The sequence below is a fragment of the Gymnogyps californianus genome, chromosome 3, assembly GCF_018139145.2.
Source record: "Gymnogyps californianus isolate 813 chromosome 3, ASM1813914v2, whole genome shotgun sequence".
NCBI classification, from domain to species: Eukaryota; Metazoa; Chordata; class Aves; order Accipitriformes; family Cathartidae; genus Gymnogyps; species Gymnogyps californianus.
The window spans coordinates 126,767,245-126,788,123 of NC_059473.1; the positions used below are offsets into that span (position 1 = coordinate 126,767,245).

The 20,879-nt window shown below is 53.4% G+C and overlaps 1 protein-coding gene across 1 annotated transcript; it reads left to right on the forward strand.

Annotated features, from left to right (window-relative positions):
* Positions 1 to 1,021: 1,021 nt before the first annotated feature.
* Positions 1,022 to 14,055, forward strand: LOC127014574 (angiopoietin-related protein 7-like). Its single transcript, XM_050894017.1, has 6 exons — positions 1,022 to 1,453; positions 7,139 to 7,361; positions 10,262 to 10,399; positions 11,837 to 12,053; positions 13,264 to 13,459; positions 13,909 to 14,055. The coding sequence occupies exons 1-6, from the start codon at positions 1,022 to 1,024 to the stop codon at positions 14,053 to 14,055; spliced, it is 1,353 nt and encodes a 450-aa protein (XP_050749974.1).
* The last annotated feature ends 6,824 nt before the right edge of the window (positions 14,056 to 20,879 follow it).

Genomic DNA, 20,879 nt, shown 5'->3' on the forward strand with positions numbered 1-20,879 from the left:
CCCTCCCAGTTCCCCATCCTCACCAGAGTGGGACGGGGATAGCTTTTGGTTGGGAGAAACCTTGGGAGCAGACCCAGGGCGTGATGCTGTGGCTAGGAGCCCCGATGTCGGGCAGGCATCAGAGGGCAGCTCTGGCTGCAAGGGGAGCCCGATTTCTCTGGATAAAAGGGACCAAGTCACGTATTTGTCTCACCTGGAAGGTGGCCTGGCCACCATCCCTCCATCCCCCCTTGGACCTGAGCCCATGTGGGGCAATCAGCCCATGGCCAGGGTCCATCCAGACTGCCCCGGGGATGGGTTGGTGGTCTAACCCTGCCCAACGGTGGGTTGATGGTCTGGGCTCCCTATGTAGATGGCCACCGTTCACTCGATAGCTCCATTTATAGTTGCGTCTGCCAAGAAAAAGTCATACACAGGGACGTGGAGAGAGCCCTAAATCCATGCCCTGTGTCCCTGGGCCGTGGGGATGGCTGGAGGGGGCCAGGGAAGGTGGGGGGACCTGTCGGTTTGCTGCGAGTGGGCAGCATGGTAGGGAGGGTTGGTTGCTCATCCTTCCTCTCCATCACCTGTCTCCTTGCTCTGGTTCCCATTTCAGGGAGCGACGGCGTAGTGGGATGCCCCATTCGGGGGAGCCAGCTCCTTCCCACGCGTGGTCCTGCGTGGGCAGAAAGCCCTGCCCGAGGGGCTGACCACCCCCGGCCGGACCTCAACACCCTCCAAGCCCACCGGCAGCTCTGCAGGAGGGGAAAAGCAGCCCACGAAGCTGGTGGAGCCTGGCCAGGAGAGAGGAGGAGCTCCCTCCAGAGCTGGTCCCAGCTTGGTGGCCACCAGGTGACATCAGGGAGGACGCTCTATGGGGACAGGCGGGTCCCTTGCCTGCAGTGACCCCCTTGGCGGGAGCTCTGGGATCCCTACTGATGCTCTGTTCCCATATAGCTTCAACCTCACCCGCTAGCTCTCAGGAGAAGACCTGGTGTTATGCCCTGGGGACTGCCACCTTTCTCCCCGACGGTGTTTGATGATGAGACACGTGGGGTCATCCCCGGGGACCATCCTCACCTGCCTGATGGAGTCCTGCCCCAGCACCGGCTCTGCCAGGGCAGGTTTGCTATCCCTCATCCTCGTGGCCACGCTGAGCAGCCCCTCGCTGCAGAAGTCCCTGCCCGCGGCGTACAGAGACCACGAGGGTCCCCAGGAGGGCACGGGCCTGATCCAGTGTGGGGAGTACAGCAACCAGGTGCTGCCCAACGGCCGCTGTAAGATCGTGGCCACGCTGCCGCAAGGGGACGAGCAGCGGTGCCCGGATATGTTTCGTTGCACCGATGAGGTGTCCTACTGGCTCCATGAGAATGAGGAGCGCAAGCAGCAGGTCCTGGAGCTTCGGGAGCTGATTTCAGAGCTACAGGAGGAGCTGAGGAACCACCGGCACCGCATCAAAGTCCTTGAGCTCCAGGTAAAGGGCTGCCCTTCGCAGACCCCCTCCGTGCGGGTGCCCACGGTCCCTCCCCATGGTCCCTTCCAGCTCCCAGCAGCTTGCAGGGGGAGGACACCCGGTGAAGCATATGGTGTTGTTCTGACCACGGGCCGGGATATCCATTAAACCCCAGCTGCTCCTACTGTGATGGCTCAGGAGCCTTCCAGGGCTGATCTTTCTTAACATTAGCCACAAATTATTCAGTGCTACCCTTTTGTCTGTGCTATCTCCTCCACCTTCGAGCCTGCCTGGGAGGAGTTGCTGATCCATCTCATTGCCCATAGTGGGATCCCAGGCTAGACCTGGAGTTTCTGGGCGGCCGTTGAAGGACCACATCTCTGATGGCCACGGCTGAGCAGGAGAAGCCCTGACCTCCAACCCTGGCACCCTTCCTGCAGTCTCCTTTCTGCTGCTCATCCCACCCTGGCTCCGTTCACCAGCCCCGCAGCCTGGAGCTTCAAGCTAATACATTTTTTCCGACCTTGCTTGGCACCTCTGAAGCTCTCAGATGTTTGGCACTGCCCCATGGTTTTGCCCGGCAAACACTTGGCTTGGCCCTCGGCAGTGGCGAAGAGTGGCTCATACAGGATTGTAGCCAGGAACAGGGAGGGAACAGGGTGTGTTTTTGCTGGCCGTAGGAGTAATTTCCCAGCTAAGGTGTGTCACTGGGCTGTTGATGAGATGTGCAGAAGAACCAGCAGCAATGCACCGGTGTCAGCTGGAAGAGCCCCGAGACCGCCGGGTGAACAGCACCCTTGCCTTTGCTCTTGGAGGAGATGAGGTCTGACACGGTCTGGCTCTGGGGCTGATGTATTCTCTATTCAGCTTCCTTTCATCCTCGCCCTTGGGATCCCTGTTTGGAAAGCCTCGTTTGGGCAGCCCCGTGGGGAGAGCGAGGCCGTGCCGGAGGCTGCAGGGCTGTTTGAGCGCTGCGATGGCCATGCTGTTGGGTGAGATGTTCCTGGTGTGATGGAGGAAGGGAGGGAGGCACGTGAGTCAGGATGGGTGCTCGTGCTCAGGCAGACCCACTCGGTGCCCCCCACCCAGGGTCCCTCCTCCTGTGTTGGCCCCTGTCCCCCATCCTGCCTTCTCACCCGCTCTCCACTGCTCCTCTCCCATTTTCTCCTTGCACTTGCACTGGGACATGCTGGTGCAATAGGTCTTCGGTCTCCTGACTTCCCACATTCATCCCCTGGTGACATTTTGTCCCTTAGGACTGTTTAATCTGTCCTTCCCCAATCCCAGCTCCCTGCGCTGGCCCCAAAACACACTTCTGTGCTACCTGGAGCTGCAGCTCTTTCACTGACCTCCCCAGCTCAGAGCCAAGGAGGGAGATGGATGGTAACGCACTAAATATTTTCCCTGCAGTGTTCATGCTCTTAATCCATTCTTCATTTCCATTTCTAAAGGCAAAGTGTCTGGTCTGTGGCAGGGTCAGAGGGAAGAGGGAGGAGAATCTCCCTCCGGAGATGCTGGTTGCCTGGTGGTGGCTGTAGAGGGAGCTGAGCTGGTGGCCTCGAACAGGATGCTCGGCGTTCAGGCGAAGGAATTGGACGTGGAGCACGGGCACTCAGTTCATCTGATATCCGTGCCCAGATCCTGCACCTTCTCACCTTGCGTGCCGGTCTCCTGCTGCTCACCAGCCGGTCCAGCTTGAAGTTTGCTAGCGAGTTATCCACACAATTAAATTCACTGGGGAAATACCAACACTTTCCAGCTGCTGGTGTTTAGACCCCTCGTACATGCACGTGCACATAAACATACACATGCATATGCACATACACACATACATTTATATGCACATAGACATGGAGATGCCCATGCACGTGCATGTACACCCTGACCTAGACCTGCGAGCCCTGTGGCCCATGTCCCTCCGGTTGCAGGCACTTAGACCCTGCGGCACTCGCACATAGGCGAGAGTGAGATTACGCTGAAAAAAATAAGCTAAGGAAAGGACTGCATGAGAAGAGGAGACGGACTGCAGCACTCAGGCTCCGTTGGACAGAGGGCACTGACTGGCAGCTGGTTTACGCATGTCCAGCCCTTTTTAACTCCCCCGTCTCTCAGTTTGCCTACACTCATCCCCCACCCCATCCACCCTCCTTTCCCCACCGTTAGCCTTTCCCCTGAACATCCCGTAATTAGTTTCGCACAGTCCCACAAGCCCATAATACCCCTTATAATCGTGTTTCCCCCTTCTTATCCACTGCAGGGTTCAGGTGGACCCTCTTCAAGGCCATGTCCCTGCAGGTCCCTTCCTGGCCCACTGGCAGCGGCTGAAGCCTCTGCTCTTCCTTATTGTCTCCCTTATCACCCGCCTGGTAATTTCTGTGTCTTTTTCCTTAGTTTATTATCCCTTTCCCTGCTATTTGCTGCGTTTTTTTGTACTCAGTCGTCCTTAGACAGGTAGCAGATGCTCTCACATCATACCCTGGCACTCCAGCCCGTGCCTGGCAGCTGGGGAGAAGCTGGTGGACAGGGATGCTTCGGGAGCAGCAACAAAGGGTGGGATTCCTCCTACCTGACTCCAGTGTCTGCCGTGCAAGGGTCTCTATGGGATCCAGCCGATCTCGTAGAGATCTGAGCAGTGAATGCAGACATAGATGCTGCTAGGACCTCGGGGATGTCTCCTGGAGGATGGGATGAGTTGGGAGAGCTTGTTTCTCCTCAACGGGAGCCCCGGCGAGCAGCTCTGAAGGAGATGTGTCTGCTGTGGGGTGCTGCTGGGCTCCTCACCCTACAAGGAGAGCGGAGGGACACAGGGTGCACCCAGGTGTCCTGGAGCAGCCAGGTCCCAGGTCCTATCTAGGTATCTCTGAGTGGTTCATACCTGGGGGACGGTGCCAGCAACATCTGTGCCATCAAGATACTGCCACATTCAGAAAGGAGACATCCTCTGAGATCTTTTGAGGTCATTTGTAGAGAGTTTCAGACCTCGCCTGGAAAAGGCCCTGGGCAACCGGATCCAGCTTGGAAATTGGCCCTGCTTTCTGCAGGGGGGTGGGCTGGAGACCTCCGGCCATTTCTTCCAACCTCAGGTTTTTTTCATGAGTGTAAAAAACCAAAGGAATGGGAGGCCCAGAAGGAGAAGGAATTAAACAAAATCTGGAGAGTTTAGGTGATGGCAATGAGTGTGTCCTGTCACCCTTCAAGCACCGGAGGGGAGGAAAAGCAAGAAGCAAAGCTGCATGCTGCGCAGGGAGTTATAGCTGAACGGAGGAAAGCAAAGGCAGCAACGGCTGCTGAGCCGCTCGCCTGGCTCCCCGCTGGCTTCGGGACTCTCCCGTAAGGAGTTTTCCCGCTGCGTTGGTCTGGCCACTTCCCAACGCCTGTGCCCAGCCTGGGAAGCTGCTTTCCTCCTTCATCCCCTCGCACCTCCCAGGAGCCGCCCTGCCGAATTCCCCGCTGTGTCAGCCCGGCTAGGTCTCCTCCGCCTCCGTTCCTCCCACCGAGGAGCTGTTGCTCCTTTAATCCGTCTTCATAAATCAGCCTCCGGCTGCTGCTGGTTGGTCTCCCTGGGGTTTGCCATCAGTATTTCTCCGGGAGCTCAGCGTGGGCTTGTCTGTCCAAGCGGAGACATCTCTCTGAGCTCAGCATCCCTTTCTGAGCTGAGCGAGAGCAACAGGCTCTTCCAGGTCACAGCTCCTCTCGGGCTAACAGGGGCACCCAAATTGGGTCCGACGGGTTGACCCCATCTCTGCCATGCTTCCCTCCTTCCAGTGCAGTTTAGGGAGCAAAAGGAACCCCCTCGCCCAGCCCTCCCTGTGCATTTCCAGTCGTATCGCTTTTGCGTGGCTGGGGCACGCACAGAGCAGGACCCCGTGGTGCAAAAATACAGCCCCGGTCCCACCGGTGCAGAGGGATGCAGGGAAGGCAGCAGCATCAGGGCACCGTCACGGTGGTCTGGCTGTGCCGTTTTTAATCAGCAGCAGGAAAAAAAAAAAAAAGGTATCAACTGTGGAGGAGGGGACTGTCTGGGAGGAAGCCTCGTGGGGTTTACTCGGAGAGCTGATGCGTGGGTGAAGGGAGCTGGAAGAAGCCTGTATCAGCCACAGCTCACAGAGCAGGTGGGGGGGGCGGCTGATTTATGGTAGAGCCGGAGACATCGCAGTCCTGAGAAGGAAAGCGCCGTGTCATTGCACGCCGTAATTCCCACTTTGCTGCCCCTGCCGATCTGGCTGCTCTGGATTTTGGGATACGGGCAGGCTGGATGGGCTTTCGGCAGGCAATGCTCAAGCGGCATTGGGAAGGATATTATAGAGCTGCCATTAGTTATTGGCACAATAACCCAGCAGTGGCGATGCCATCTCCTGGGAACAGCAAGCTGAGACCTGTCCTGGCAGGAACGGGGACTGAGGTGTGAGCTGGGTCCTGGGAGCAGCTGGAAGGGAAGAAAACATACTCTGGGCATGCAAACCCTTCCAGCTGAAGGAAATTCCCGACCCTCAGCAGCACCACTGCAGTTTTGCAGGTAGCGATGAGTCAAGTGCCAGATGTCTGTGTCCCCGAGGATATTTAATAAGCTGCAAGCTTGCACGGACACCTGAAAATCCAGATTTGCCCCTGACACTGGGGACAGGGAGGTGAGAATATAAATTCATTTATTTTCGGGGTCTTGAGGTGACTTGTGAGCCCGAGCCAACGACGCGGAGAGGGTGATGGAGGAAGAGATGGACAGGGAAGGGCAGTGCTGGTGGAGAACCAGCATTCCCTCCACCGCAGATGGGGGTCTGGGATTGCCAGACCCTTGGGAGGGATTGGGGAGCACAGTGTAGAGCTGTTGCATTGCCCAGGGGAGGGAAGGGGGGGTTCCCAGGCTGCTGTGGGATTTTGGAGGTGCTGTTTAAGGCCTGCTCTGCCATCTAATGGACAGGGAGCACTGAACAAGAGAGGCGAGCCGGTCTGCAGTGGCTGTGTCTGGGGCATGTTGGGTGCGTGCTGGTGAGGCTCAGGGTGCCCATCTCCTGGTACGAGCTGCAGGCATCTCCAGCCAGCTTGCGCGTATATTTTACATAGGATCAGAGGCTGGTTGTCCTAAAAACAAGCAGCAAAAGGATCATGAAAGGGGCTGGGGTCCTGTATCATACCCACTCCTGGCATAGCATGGATGCGGTCATGGCTGTTTACAGGACACCAGCCGTTGCCCAAAGAGCAGGAGATGGCTCATCATGCAACGTGTTGATAAGCTGTGGAGCTCCTTATAACGTTCTAAAATATTATATGGTTCAGGGGGAGATTGGACAACTTTTTGGAAGGAAAACCCAGCTGTGGTGGCGTTGCTAAATACGTAGAGGCCACATCCATATTGCAACAGGTTACAGACTGAAGGGTGTTTGGAGAGGAATCCTAGATGCTTGCCCTGCTCTTGAGGCCCTAGGCTTGCCTGTGCATGCCCTGCCTGCACCAAAGCCTGGGAATATCAAGCTGCCTGTGGCTCCCACGGTGGGCTGGGGGCTGGTGTGGGGCTGCAGGGTGAGGGTGAGGGTGCAGGCATCGTCCTTGGGGTCCTTGGTCTCTGTTGGTGCAGGCAGCGAGTAATCCTCTGCCCTCTTGCTCCCCTGCCTGCCCATCCCTGGGGGGTCCTGGGGCCGGGGCCATGGCCCTGGCTCCGTGCTGGTCCCCGAGCATCCCCCCCCATCCCACCTTTCTCCCTGCCCGCAGCATGAAGAGGCGGCTGGCCGGAACCACAGCCTGGCTCAACGGGTGCAGGATCTGGAGCATCGGTACAGCGAGGCCAGCACCCTGCAGCACATCCAGGCCACGTTGCTCTACGACATGCAGGCCCAGATAAACAACATTTCCGTCCTGACCGACTGGGCCTGGCGCAATCCCACCTGCCTCGGCCCCGCCGAGATGAGGCTGCAGGAGGAGATGCACCATCCAGGTGATGGGGAGCTGCTGGGGCTAGCTGGGAGGGGATGCTTCGCCCTCGCATCCTCTCTCGAGGGGGGCTGAAGGAAAAGGCTGTGGGAAAACTGCTTTAAATCCCCTTTGTATTGGCCAGGAGTCCGATCTCACCCAACTTGGCTTTCCAAGGCAGCCAGGAGGGCTCCTCAGAGCAATGGACACCTCCGGGGATGGCTTCCATGCTTTCTAGGAGAGGGGTCCTGTCCCTCGGTGCCTCCTTTTTCTCTCCATGGATGGTGTAAGATGCTCGCAGGGACCAGCTCAGGCTCTGACAACCAGGTTGGCATTGCTCTCACCATCACCCCACCTGCAGTCAACTGCGTGAGCCTTCCTCCCAGATCCAAGGACTGGTTTTCCGTCCAAAAAAACCCACAAAAACCCAAGAATTTTTTTTTCTTCAAAAATTCACAGCTTTAAATTAGGGCTTTGGTGAAACTCTTCAACTTTGAAAAACAACTATTTTCTGTTATTTCTCATTATTTTTTTAATGAATGCATTTAGATTCTTGCCAGGTTTTGGTTGTTTTCCTTGTTAGTCCCTAGAATGTTTTCTTTGGTTTTTAGCAAACATGGGAGCTTTCAATTAAAGAATTCAAGGTTCAGTTTGACTAAAACTCCATTTTCTGCCAAAGAACCCACTGCCATGAAAACATTCTGACCAGGGCCTGCCATAGCCGGGATCTGCAAAGCTCAACCTTGAGGTGCTGGAAGGGAAACTGAGTTGCTTTTGCAACCCATTTGAGTCTCTGGGTCCATGGCGAGAGGGTGGTGGTGTTTGAGGAGACAAGATGAGATGTACCAGTCTGGTCCCCGCACCCCAAATCCCGTCTCCCGCAGCAGATATCCAGAAGGAGCATGGGAGAAGGATGAAGCGATAACTTCTCCTGAATAGTCTTCCAGCCTTCCATGAACTGTGGCTGAGGGACTTTAGGTCTGTCTTCTCCATCGAGGAGCGGGCTGGATGGGATGACTCAGGCAGCACGCACAGCTGAACTGCTAATGGCTTTCACCTACCAGCCTTGATCTGATCTGATCTGGTGATGTCTGGAGGGGAAAGTCACGTTACTTCTCCCCTGAGCCAACTAGTCTAAGTCTTTTCCACTGCGCTCGTTTAAAGCTCTTTTGGCCATCCATGTCGTGGTGGAGGTCGCATAAGCAGCTCCACTGGTACCTGCTACGAGGTGCCTCTCAGCCCTGAGCAAGAAATGCTCTGTGCAAAACCAGGACGTCAGAGTTAATGTCTACACCCATGACCACTGCCTGTAAGCCAGAGCTGGGATTCATCTCAATAACTTGACGTGACCGGGATGGTGACTTCTCTGGCCTGGAGAATGCCAGCCCGAGTGCAGCTGGTTGGTGCAGCACTTTTAGCTGACTAACTTCGGGTGGGATTGGGCTCTGCCTGCTGTCCCAGATGCTTGCTGGGTCTTGACTGCCTTTCCCTGACCTCTGCTTGCTGCATGCAACTGGTTTCTCCCACACACTCCCCTGCAGCAGCACTGCCGGTTGGTGCCAACCTCAAAGGATGTCCCCAATCTGTCACCAGCCTGCAGCCCGCAGGGGACCTCCCAGCCACCATGCTTTCCAGTTGGTGGGCTGGGATGTTGCAACTATTCATCCATCCATCATTCGCCCCCCGGACTTACTTTCCCATCCACAAGGAGCTTTCATCTTCTGCCAGTCCCGTGGTCTCATCCTTTCTGTGTGCCGCCTGGAAGGGCAATCTCCCGTACATGCTTTCTGCTCCCTCCTTTCCTTGGGTTCCTGGTTCTCCCAGTGATCCCAGTCTGGTATTCAGGCCACGCTGTGCTTCAGGCTGGTCTAGCTGTGTGTGTAAAAGGAAGGGGAGCTGCCTGTGTGAGCTGCCTTTGTGCCTTTCTTTCTAAAGATGGGATTCATCCCACCAGGGAGGCTCAGCTCACAGATGAAGATGCTTCACGTTGGGTGTCTACATACGCATGTCCCCACGTGAGCTGGATGTTTAAGATAACAAGGCAAACAGTGCGTGGACCGAGAGCAATTCAGCGTGCTATTTCCACTTCTATGACTAGGGTCTCAGTTCAGCTGACACCTAGTGCCACCTGAAATACTCTGGAGCATCCAAGACATCCACAGAAGCCTGGCAGATACAAGACAGGACCTACATGGGATAGCTGAAAGCCAGCCCCCGGGCATCTCGGATGTCACCGTGCACCTCTGTGCAGACAACTCAGCTGATCTCCTTTGGTAGGTGATGGAGGGAGATAGGGAGAGTGGCTCTTCTCTCCTCTCCCACGTAAAACCAGGATGAACTGCCCTCTGCAGAAGCCTGTCTCTAAGGACTAGCTGAGACCGCCTGCCTGAAGTATAGATGGCTGGTGCCAGGCGAAATAAATCCCACCTGACGTATCCTAAAAACGTCTTTAGGTTCTCCAGAATGATTTTGATCCCCTTTCCTTGTAAGACAAAACCCACAGCAGCAGTTTGGGAGAAGAAAAACCTTCCGCTATTATCTACACCGACCATTGCTGGAGAACCAGCCAGTTCTTTATCAATGTATAAAACATTTTGGGGTGAGATATAATCTAATTTGGGCCTGGCAAAATGCATATCATTTCTGTGTTGCCATTACAAAACCGGTTGAACTGAAGATCGTTCCTCAGCCGCAGCATCCTTAAGTGCAGATCCGTGCTTAACGAACCTTATCGCTAATAAGCTACTGCACTCGGGCATGAAGCCGGCCTGCTGCAGAGGTTTTCAGCTTCGGAAGAAGCTCTGAATCCAGTATTATTTGTTCAGCTCTGTGTTACGATTACTCGAAAACGATGCTGGCTTTGCTTGCGTGCCCCTTTCTCCGTGCCGTGCACTAAACGCCGTGTTTCTCTGCTTTCTCGCTCAGAGGTGAAGCATGCCAGGAACTGCCCCATCGACTGCGCTTCTGTTTACTACAACGGGCTCCGGCGGTCTGGGGTCTACAGCATCATGCCCTCGGTCGGAGGGATGCCTATCGAAGTGCTGTGTGAGATGGACACTGAAGGTACTGCAGGAGGCACCTACAACACCTTCCAGCAGAGCTTTGGGTGGGATTTGTCTAACCTGAGAGTTGTATCTTGTATCTGAGCTGTTTCTAAGCTACTTCATAGTCAGTGAGAGCAGCATCTCCAGAAGGGCTCTTCTCCAGGGACAGAGGACTCGTCCTCTCTGCTGACTAAAGGAGGGGTTTGGATGAATACTTCAAACCAGACATTATGGCTGGAATTCAGTTGCCTAAATACAGGCGTTTAGTGCTCTTTGAGATGTCCTCATGCATCCAAGATATTTGCAACACGCTAGTGGATATGACACAGGGCTTAGGGAAAAAGAAGCCCTTCTGGAGCAGCAGCTGGTCACTCGGGGGTATCTGGAGCATCTCCGGGTAGTTGAGGGCTGTGTGTGGGCAACCACGAATTGTGGCTGTGCTGAATTGAGGAGGGGGGAGGTAGATCCTCTCCCACAGATATTTTGGAGTGTAAATGAGGGAGCAGGCGACCTCCCACACCCTTGCTGTCTAAATATCCATACGGAGCACACTACTGTCATCCTAAGGCACCAACTTACTAACAAAGTTAGTTTGCAGCCCTTGAGTTTTGGAAGAATAATGGCAATCATCAGGGAAATGGGGTGATGGATTGTCAGTTCGTTGCCCCACGGATCTACTCCAGCCCAGATGGATGTGTCACATCAACATGTCCCATGCTGGAGGAAGGGGTTCAGCTCCCCACACGTAGGCATCTCACGTATTGGAGGATCTACAGGTGATTGCAGCTTTGGGATGCACGTGCTCATTAAGAAACAGGCTATTCAGACAATGTGGTCTCTGTTATGTCATTACTATTATTTGCATGACCATCAGCACAATCGTGGACACTGTAGAGTGACAGGCTGTACAAACAGCGAATAAAAAGATGGCCCAGTCCCGTCCCCCCCCCCGCCCCAAGCTTACAATATTGGGATAAAATGAGAGAGGAGAGAGGGATTTGGACAGATGGGAGAGCAGATGGAGACAGTGAGACAATACCGGGAGAGCTCGTGTGCCTCTGTGGTGCTGCAGGAACAGTACATCATAATCTCCAAACTCCAGGATCTGTAGTTTGTTCCAGTCCCAAAACGTTTGCCTCCCGAAAACTACCATCCCTCTCTCTCTTAAAACCACATTAAGATCTGGAATGACCCTCTGACAGCCAACAGGGGAACACCATCATGGACCGACATGGGAGAGGTGGGAGCCCCTTCCCGTGAGCTATGACGGGCATCACGTTTTATCCCCGTGCAGCAACCGACACTGTGTTTTGCCAGCTGGTGGGAGGACACATGACAAGGAGACTCCTTGCTGAGCTGCAGATGGATCCTCAGCGGTGACAGCAGTCAGGGCTCTGTCTGGGACCCTTGGATGCTCCCTGGAGACTCCCATTTCATGTTATCTTTCTCCTGGCAGGTGGGGGCTGGACAGTCATCCAGAGGCGTCAGGATGGCTCAGTTGACTTCAACCGGACCTGGAACGAGTACAAGGAGGGCTTCGGGGACCTCAATGGCGAGTTCTGGCTGGGCAACGAGAACATCCACAAGATGACGAGCCAAGGGGACTACTCTCTGCGCATCGACCTGGAGGACTGGAACAACAAGCACAAGCATGCCTTCTACCAGGTCTTCAGGTAGAAAGTGGGATGGCCTTCCCTGGTTCTTATAGACGCAATTGGTTCGATGTCGGAAGACCTTCAAGCATGGGAACCCCATTGTGGTCAGAGTGACTCTGTCTAGAGAGCTTTTCAGACTGGGCCAGCTTGTCCTTTCTTCCTCACCTGGATTTTACCACCAAATTTTGCTCCGGGTTGAAGCCTGAGTGTGAGCTAGCAAATGTGCAGTGTCATTCGAACGTGGCCAACATCCAGAGCCCGAGGTGAAGGGAGCTGTAGGACCCCATGGACAGTCCCCAGCTGCTTAGGGGTATTTTTTTCTGCCAAAATTATTGAACTCTATGTCAAAAACAGGGTTTTGAATCCCATGGTCTTGCTGGACAGGTCCTCCAGCATCTCTCTGGTTTAGAGTCGTGTTTTGATTTTTACCCTCTCTACTCATGGCTTTTACTTGCTGGACCTGATGTAATGTCCTTCAGCATCTATAGCTCTTCCCCTCCTCTGGTGTTTTATTTATTCATACCACGTCAGCCACATCCTTTCTTAATCAGGGGTGACCCGGTCTCTCTAGACTGTCCCAGATGAACTACTTCCCGGTCTCTACTGGAAACGCTGGTGGGTGACTGTGGAGTAATCCACCACGGGAGGATGTCCAAGGGAGCACTGCACCTTATGGACACTTGAAGCTTGAGGGCTTCAAGTAGACCCCAAAGATGCTGAAACTGCTGGGAAAAAAATCCTGTTGCCTAAATGTGCCGTGAAGCATCCTCCACCAGCAAATATGTGCTCTGAAGGGTCACCCCAACTTTTCTCCTCAGACGTCATGTGCAATGGCAGTGACCTTCAGCCTTTGCTAGCCCAGGGGGAAATTACTAATTAGCTCAGTTGAGGTGAAGAGCAGGATGCTTGTTACGTGGAGAGGAGGCAGCGCTGTGTAATTAGAGGGACTGTCTTGCCAAAGCCGCCGCAGTCCTTTATTGTGGTTTTAGAGTCACGGTCTGCCCGGTTCAGACCTAGAACAAGTGCCCTGAGTCATGACAAAATCATGCACATCCCACAGAAGGGAAAAATACAACATCTTTGGCTTTTAGAGGTGATGAATCATAGCAGGGAGGCTGGCCAGAGCAGCTCGATGATTACTAGGTGTCCACACCAGGAATGCAGTATCCAGGTTGGAAAGGAGACTCAAACACTCCCCATTAAATAGTCTCACCTTTGTTGCTTGCAGCATTGAAGACGAAGCAAACTATTACCGCCTGCACGTGGACGGGTTCAGCGGGACGGTGGAGGATTCCTTTGCTTGGTACCACAACAAGAGGAGCTTCAGCACACCCGACTCGGGAAACATCTGTGCCGAGATTTCCCACGGAGGCTGGTGGTACCACCAGTGCTTTTTCTCCAACCTCAACGGGGTGTACTACAAGGTAAGGTGGAGGGATGAGGATGCAGATGTTAGCACACGAGGTCCAGGGTTGGGAGGAGGCTGTTGGTCCTCACATCATGGCAGTCCTTCCTGGCTTGACCATCCTCTGCTCTCCAGGGAGGGCACAAAACGAGTGCTGGGCACCAAGGCAGTCCAGCCTTTTCAGTGCTGTGGGCCAGACACGAATATTGAGACACCTCTGCACACTGGAGTTCGGGACCGCGTGGTGGAAACTTGTGGTACAGGTGACTCATGCAGCCTGAGATGGATGGATGCCAGCTCCATTGGGACCATTTGAAAAATGTGGGGCTTTACGTGCTCTTCTCACCGCATCGTCATTAAGCTCTTTTGCTCCAGTGTTTCAGAGCAATTGATTTTCCAATGCTCCCATCCAGGTGACGCTTCCGTGCATTTCCCATGCCTGACCATCTTTCTTTCTCTGCGTCACAGGGCGGCCGATACTCCATTAAAAACCGCAAGATCCTGGGGCCGGACGGTATCGTGTGGTACTCATGGAAGGACACAGACTACTACTCCCTGAGGAAGGTGGTCATGATGATTAGACCACGCACTTTCCGACCCCACCTCTCCCCATGAAGGACCCTGGGACGTTCTTCATTTCACCTCACATTGAACGTTGGGAACAGAGGGCTGGAAATAGTTTACTGTGAGCAAAAACTGATGTTGGAGATCCTGGAGGGACCGAGCCACCATGCGTGTTGCTGCCTGTTTGCTTTTGAGAGAACTGAACCAACAGCAGAGGTGTCAAGACCTTCAACAAGTGTTTGGGTGGTGAAAGCTCTCCTAAAAATGTGGAGGTGATTGCTGAGAAGGGCTTTGCAAAGACAGGCAAGTGGCTTGCTGTTTTCACCGGGTAGCAGCAGTCCTTGGCAGGCTTGGGCATCCCCAAGGCTTGAGACTAAATCCAGTTGACTGGGTGATGCGAGTCAGCCACACGCTGAGGCTGGACCTTACGTTGAATGGAGATGTCGAGTGCTCTGGCTACCAACCCAACGGTATTTTAGAGGAAAGCAAAGAACCAGCAATCCTGTACGAGTTTTCCACATGGGACGTGACGGACCAGTCCTTGTGCCGTAAGATGAGCATATCTCTGGTCTCGGCAGAGTTTCCCTGTTCACATCGCCGCGTATGTATTTGGTACTGAAGGTCCACCACCCCAGGGATGTGCTTGGGTGGCTCCAAGGTGCTGAGATGGCCCTGAGGAAAGCCGGGAGAGCCAGCATGCATCGCCCGGGGACGGTGTCATGGGCAAACGAGGAGGAAAGTCTGCAGTGGCCCTCGCCTTCTCTGGCAAGGATTGTGTTACGCATGTGGACATTAGCTAGCTGCGATAATAATACTCCAAATGAAAAGATTTTAAAATAAAAAATGTGGAAGGTTTTCCATTTTCCATTCCGTTTTCACCTTTCCGTCCTTTCTCTGGCAAAGAACTTTGGATGAATTTTCTGTCCACCCTAAAAGTGGTCTGCAGGAATGATCAGACATGATTTTAAGTCTTTTTTTATTGCCTTACTCTGGATAAAGAAAATTAATTGTTGCTGTCTTTTAGTTTTCCGTTTGTAGTTGCAGCGAGAGGCCCTCCTTTTTTCCTGCCTTTGCCTCCTCGCAGGATCAAGAGATGGAGGCTGGGACTTGGCCTCAGCCCTGAGTGTGTTTGGTGATGAATATTTAATTAGATTACCTTTTTCCTGTTTCATGTGCGCAGATGAGTTCAAAGAGGGTTCAGTGAAGGGGAAAGGCAGATGTACTAGAGACAAAGCACCGTTCCTCCCAACTACTTGTCTCCTGCTTGATGCTCTGCTGGCTCCCTGATGGTTTCTGTAGCTTTTACACTATTCTGGACTATATTTTGCCTGGAACCTCATTTTTCATGGGCAAATCAAGTGGAAAAGTTACCTTTCCGGAATCCCACAAACTAATATCCCCAAGATAATAAGACAACATTATTTGTCTTTCCCTCTGCTAGGTTTGCCTTGGTGGTCTTCCTTGAGGGGTGTTCCCAAGACATACCCAATGGTGTCTGGGAGTTGCAATGGGCTGGTCTACGCTGCTGTTGTACCATCACTTGCGGTGAACATCTGGGCACTACCAGTGGTGGGAGGAGAGCTTTCTTGCCTCGTGGCATGCGTGTCTCAGATGTAACACCGTTCTTTCAGGGTCCGACCTTCCCTCTTTGGACTGCAGGTGTTCAAAAGTCCATGACATCCCCTGCTTAAGCAATACCTTGCTAAGAGACTAATAAATCACTTGAATAAGCAACAACCTAATTAACTCATGATCACATTATCATTATTAATCTACGATCTGATTTTGCACATTAAACACAATGATAAAGCTATCACTTTTAAGCCTTATGAATCACACACGACTACTGCTGAATTACAGTTTTACCATCCTTCCCTCCCCACAACTCTTCATACCAGGGTGCCAGTGTCTCTCTTTTTACCCTCTTGTACGAAGTCTTTTGGACATAGCCCTGATGGCGAGTCCAGTGAGTCGTCCAAGGGCATCCCGTGCAGTTGAGTACCCAGGTCAGTGTCATCACCATTTGTAGATATCCATCCTCCGACCACCGAAAGATCCCATCCTCCTGTGTTCCTTACCTGGTTTCATAACTTAATTCTCTTTTTTTTTTTCTATTTCTACCTTAGCACCTCTTTTTCTCAGCCCAGTCTGCCCCTAATTACTTTTTTTTCCTTATCGGTCCCAATTCTGCTACATCCATACTCAAATTTGTTGTATCTGATGTCACGATTGAGGCAATCTTGGCCTTCTGTGGCATTACTGATATGGTTGCCTGCATACAGGTGGCTTTGCAAGACTCTGCACCCCAAAGCTCCCTTACAGTTACGGGGTTCATACTGGAGTACACTCTCTAAGACAAATTGTTCTGCTTCAGACGTGACTCCTCCACCTTGCCCAAACAGTTTCTCACGCACAGATAGTCTGCACACTGGAGGAGCAGACAGAACAACATGATTTTCATACTGGTTTGGAGTTCACACAGCATCCTTTCAGATTGGATATTAGGAAAAATTTCTTCGTGAAAAGGTTATCGAGCACTGGAACAGGCTGCCCAGGGAAGCGGTGGAGTCACCATCCCTGGGGGTATTTAAAAGATGTGTAGATGTGGTGCTTAGGGACATGGTTTAGTGATGGACTTGGCAGTGTGAAGTTTATGGTTGGACTCGATGATCTTAAAGGTCTTTCCCAACCTAAATGATTCTATGATTCTATGATCCTTGCCCTTGAACAGTTTTAATCACTCCCCCAGTTCCCCGCAGAGGCCCCAGCTAGTTATGACACCCAATGCTCCAGCCGCACCCCTTGCTCACCAGTGCCAGCTTCCCATGAACGAATGGCTGGTACCTTGCCCGAATTTATGATTTCTGAGAAACCCGCAGGAGGCTATGGACTGGAGGAAGGACATCAAACTGCAGAAGTGTCCCTGCACAGTGTCGATTAGTCACGAGCCAGGAAAAGCTCTCAGAGCCCGGCAGCGGGTTGGTAGCAGGAAGATTCAGCTCTTCGCTTGGCGTCCTGGAGGCACTTCCAGGATGCTCTTTCTGTAGGTGCTTTGATCTGTTATGTGTCACTTTTTGCAGCAATGGGCACTTGTTGCCTCACGTGCAGGTCAGCAACTGAGCGGGACTTGTCATCTCTGCTCTGAAGGACACCCAGGCATCCTTTGATGTTCAGGAGGTGGAACTCATAGCACAGGTCTTGCTTGAGCTGGGATTTAGGGATGGGACTGTATCTGGCTTTTCAAACAGGAGAGGTGGGATCAGGTGCAGAAGGTCTGTCCAGGTCTCAGCCTTGAGAGTCTGGCAAGTGACATGAAATGTCTCCTTGGGAGGTTTCTTGAAGGCACCAAACCTTTGCTTTGTGCTTTCCCCTTGTGTGTCCTGGCTGTGCCTGCGGGATGGTGCTTCAGGAGAGGACTCCACCACGTAGGCAAGGACCTGGTCTCCATCACCTCCTCTCCAATGTTTGGTGCAGGATCATAGAATGATAGAATGATAGAATCACAGAATGGTTTGGGTTGGAAGGGACCTTCAAGATCATCTAGTTCCAACCCCCCTGCCATGGGCAGGGACACCTTCCACTAGACCAGCTTGCTCAAAGCCCCATCCAGCCTGGCCTTGAACACTTCCAGGGATGGGGCATCCACAGCCTCTCTGGGCAACCTGTGCCAGTGCCTCACCACCCTCACAGTGAAGAACTTCTTCCTTACATCTCATCTAAGTCTACCCTCTTTCAGTTTAAAGCCATTACCCCTTGTCCTATCACTACCTGCCCTTGTAAAAAGAACCTCTCCGGCTTTCTTGTAGGCCCCTTTAGGTACTGGCAGGCTGCTATAATGAAGCCCACGTGCGAGGCTCTAAGCTCCAACCCCTCACCCAGGTGTGGGTGTCTTCTGCCATTTGAGACTCGTGGGTTATCAGAGGCTGGCACATGGGGAGGGCAGAAGTGACATGGGATCCACAGCACACAGGGCCCTTTGGAACCAGGTAGGAAACTCTGGGAGCATCTCAAATGGCTCTGCATGGTGAGATGAAGGTATTTGGTACCCCAGCAAGGCTAAGAGCAGCCTGAGTCTCGTCACTGCCAGCCCCAAATCCAGCAAGAGGATGCCTGAGTTCCTCCCAGGGAGGAGGGAGGAGAATTGGGGCCAGTGCCTGCAAAAGCAGCTCCGCTGCAGAAAGGAAAGGCTACGCCTGGACTCCTGGGTGCTCATGCCCCATAGCTTATAGGAGATGGGACATGGAGATACCTCCCCTGCCTCTCCCCTCGTATGTGGCTGGCAACCCTGCTGGCTTCCCTTGGAGGAAGGTGATGGTCCTGGTCCAGGCGTCTGCTGGGTGCCAGGCTTTGGGCAAGACACAGCAGCAGTGTGGCTAAGCAAGAAACTAAATACAGCCCGTCGAATGACCCCTTATACTCGGTCCTGCGCTGGGGGAGGAAAGTGTGCCTGGCTCCCCCCAGGGCAGGGCTCCCGCCTGCGAGCCTGGCTCCTTCCTCCGCTCTTCCCCTTCGCACTCAAACTAACCCCTGCCTCGTTAATTTGGCTGACCCCATTATAGTGCTGTCTAAAGTGATACGGGGCGGGAAATTGTATTGACAGAGCCTCATCGAGTGCAGCCACGAGGCAGACACCCCGCCGGGTCCCGTGCATTGCCGCACTAACCAGGCAGCCCTGCAGCCCACTGCGCACGTGGACATGCAATATTCCCGCTGCGGGGCAGTGGCTGGCTCTGGCTCCTGGCCGCTGCTGAACTTTGTGTGTGTGTGTGTGTGCGTGCGTGCGTATCTTGCTAAGGGAACAGCTACACAACCTGGCATTGTTTTGGCTCACAGCTACACGAGACAGAGGAAGGTCCCAGGACAGTTTCCACCTGACGTGTTAGGTCAATGCGAGTATTTCCATCCGTGTGATAGTTGGGACCTAGTGTCTCTACTGGAGATGGAGAAGGTTTATGAGGGTCACCAGCCCATGCTCCATCGGTCTCCAGTCCCATGGCTGGGAAAGGCATCTGAAATGAGACTGGAAAAAAATGCAGGAAAGGGCTACTGGGGTGATGTTCATCAAAAAATCATTGGTGACGGGTTCATGGCCAGAAAGCTGGATCTTCAAACACCTTGGGGATGGAGAGAAAGAGCCAGTGAGGGAGAAGAACAGGGAAGTTAAACATTAGCTATTCTGAATCAAAATGCTGAAAATGCTGGAAAAGAGATTAAAACTTGATCAGTTTAGGGAGGGGATTTTCTGAGGTGAACTTCTGTGATGGACAAAAAGCTGGATGCAGGAAGAAGATCCAGCTCACCTCTCTCTTTAGCCTAAGCTATCATTATCTCTCCCCCTTGGCAGCAAGGGGAGAAAAATGAGTCCCTGAAGCCTTGCTGGAGCATTGACCATGTTCATCAGGATTCAGGCCATGAAGCAGGATGATCTGAGATGCAGGTGGTTCTGGGTGGGGTGGGTTTCTGCTCCAGGTGCCTGGAGAGAGTCGAGAGTTTTTAGGATGTGCATCCTGACACCATCAGCATCGTGCTTTGCCTGGTTTTGTCTCACCCTGATCCTCTTCGGAGGACATCCTCCGAACGGCCTCCTCCTGATGGCGTTGGTGCCATCAGCTGTGCCCCCGTCACCATCTTCTGACCCTGGTGCCCCATTTTTCCCCCTGACACCTGCTGGCTTGTCCCCAGGGAGAGCTGTGCTCTGCTGGCTCTGCTTCCCATTTCTCTGCTACCCTCCTCAAAGCTTCTGGGTGCTTTTTAAGGCTCTTTGGAGGAAAGTCTTTTAGTCTCTCCCTATTTTCTTCATCCTCAGTCCAGCTTGGGTGCCCCTTTCTATTGTGTCATGGTTCCTGCATCCCTTCATGCCCATGCTGATGCCCATGCACATGCTGTTGTGGGCTAGGGCACAGAGTCCTAGGGTAGAACAGTATATTTTATTATTCTTTATTCAAATACAATATACCTAACAGAGCAGCATTTTATTTGCTGCAGGTTTACCCAGCTCCTACAAGTCTGCTGACGGTCAGCCTCAAGACCCCTGTTGCCGTCATCTGTACTAGATGTGTGCATCTTACCTTCTTCTTGAGCCTGTGGCTTCTCCTCCCTTCTTGGGTGTAACAAGCTCTTCTGCTCTCCCCAGTTCCTCTCCCACATGGCTTTTGAGGGTTGCCAACTCATGTCCCACCAGTTCGTATGACCGTGGTGGACTCTGCCACCTCAACACCGGTTCCATGTCCTTTTTTGCATGGTCCCTTTTAATATGAGCCCTTCGCTGTTACACCTGGGCATGGTGGGAGCCCCTGAACACGGCTGCTGTGTTCACAGGGAGGTCTGAATCCCCTCCTGGGATTTGTCCTAATGTTGGCACCGAATCCCACATGCGTGGGACCACCTGCTCCTTCGTTGGACACCCATCTTCCAAGGCTTCCCAGGGTCAGAGGGGGCCTCCTTAGCCCAGGTCGGAGAGGATCAGGTCAGGGAGGACCTCCTTGGCCCAGGAGGAATGGACACTTGACCCTCTGGGAGGCTGGTCCTAAATGTTGGTGCCATCACCTCTCTTAGGCTGAGCAAAGACAGGAGAGGAATTGGTGCTGCTTCCTCCTTAGGGCTGGAGAAGAAGAAATCCCCCACCTCTTCTCCTGGCCCTGAGGACCTGACGTTTTGCTGTTGCCTACTCCATGGATAGACTGATGGGTCATCTGGCCTCAGCGTAGACCTCGGCACATGTCCAGCTACCGCCGTGCTTCCTCACCATGCCGGCCAACTCCTCATCTCCCAGCACGTGGCTGAAATTTGGCTCCAACTCCCTGCTCCAAGGGTGGGAAAGCATCACCGCTGCATGCCCCGAGGGGTGCACGGGGTGAGCCCAGGGTGCACGGCTG

Coding starts and splice junctions, on each gene's coding strand:
- LOC127014574 (XM_050894017.1), top strand. CDS start 1,022: ATGAGACACGTGGGGTCATCCCCGGGGACCATCCTCACCTGCCTGATG. Junction 12,054..13,263: donor GCCTTCTACCAGGTCTTCAG/GTAGAAAGTGGG, acceptor TGTTGCTTGCAG/CATTGAAGACGAAGCAAACT. Junction 13,460..13,908: donor TCAACGGGGTGTACTACAAG/GTAAGGTGGAGG, acceptor TCTGCGTCACAG/GGCGGCCGATACTCCATTAA.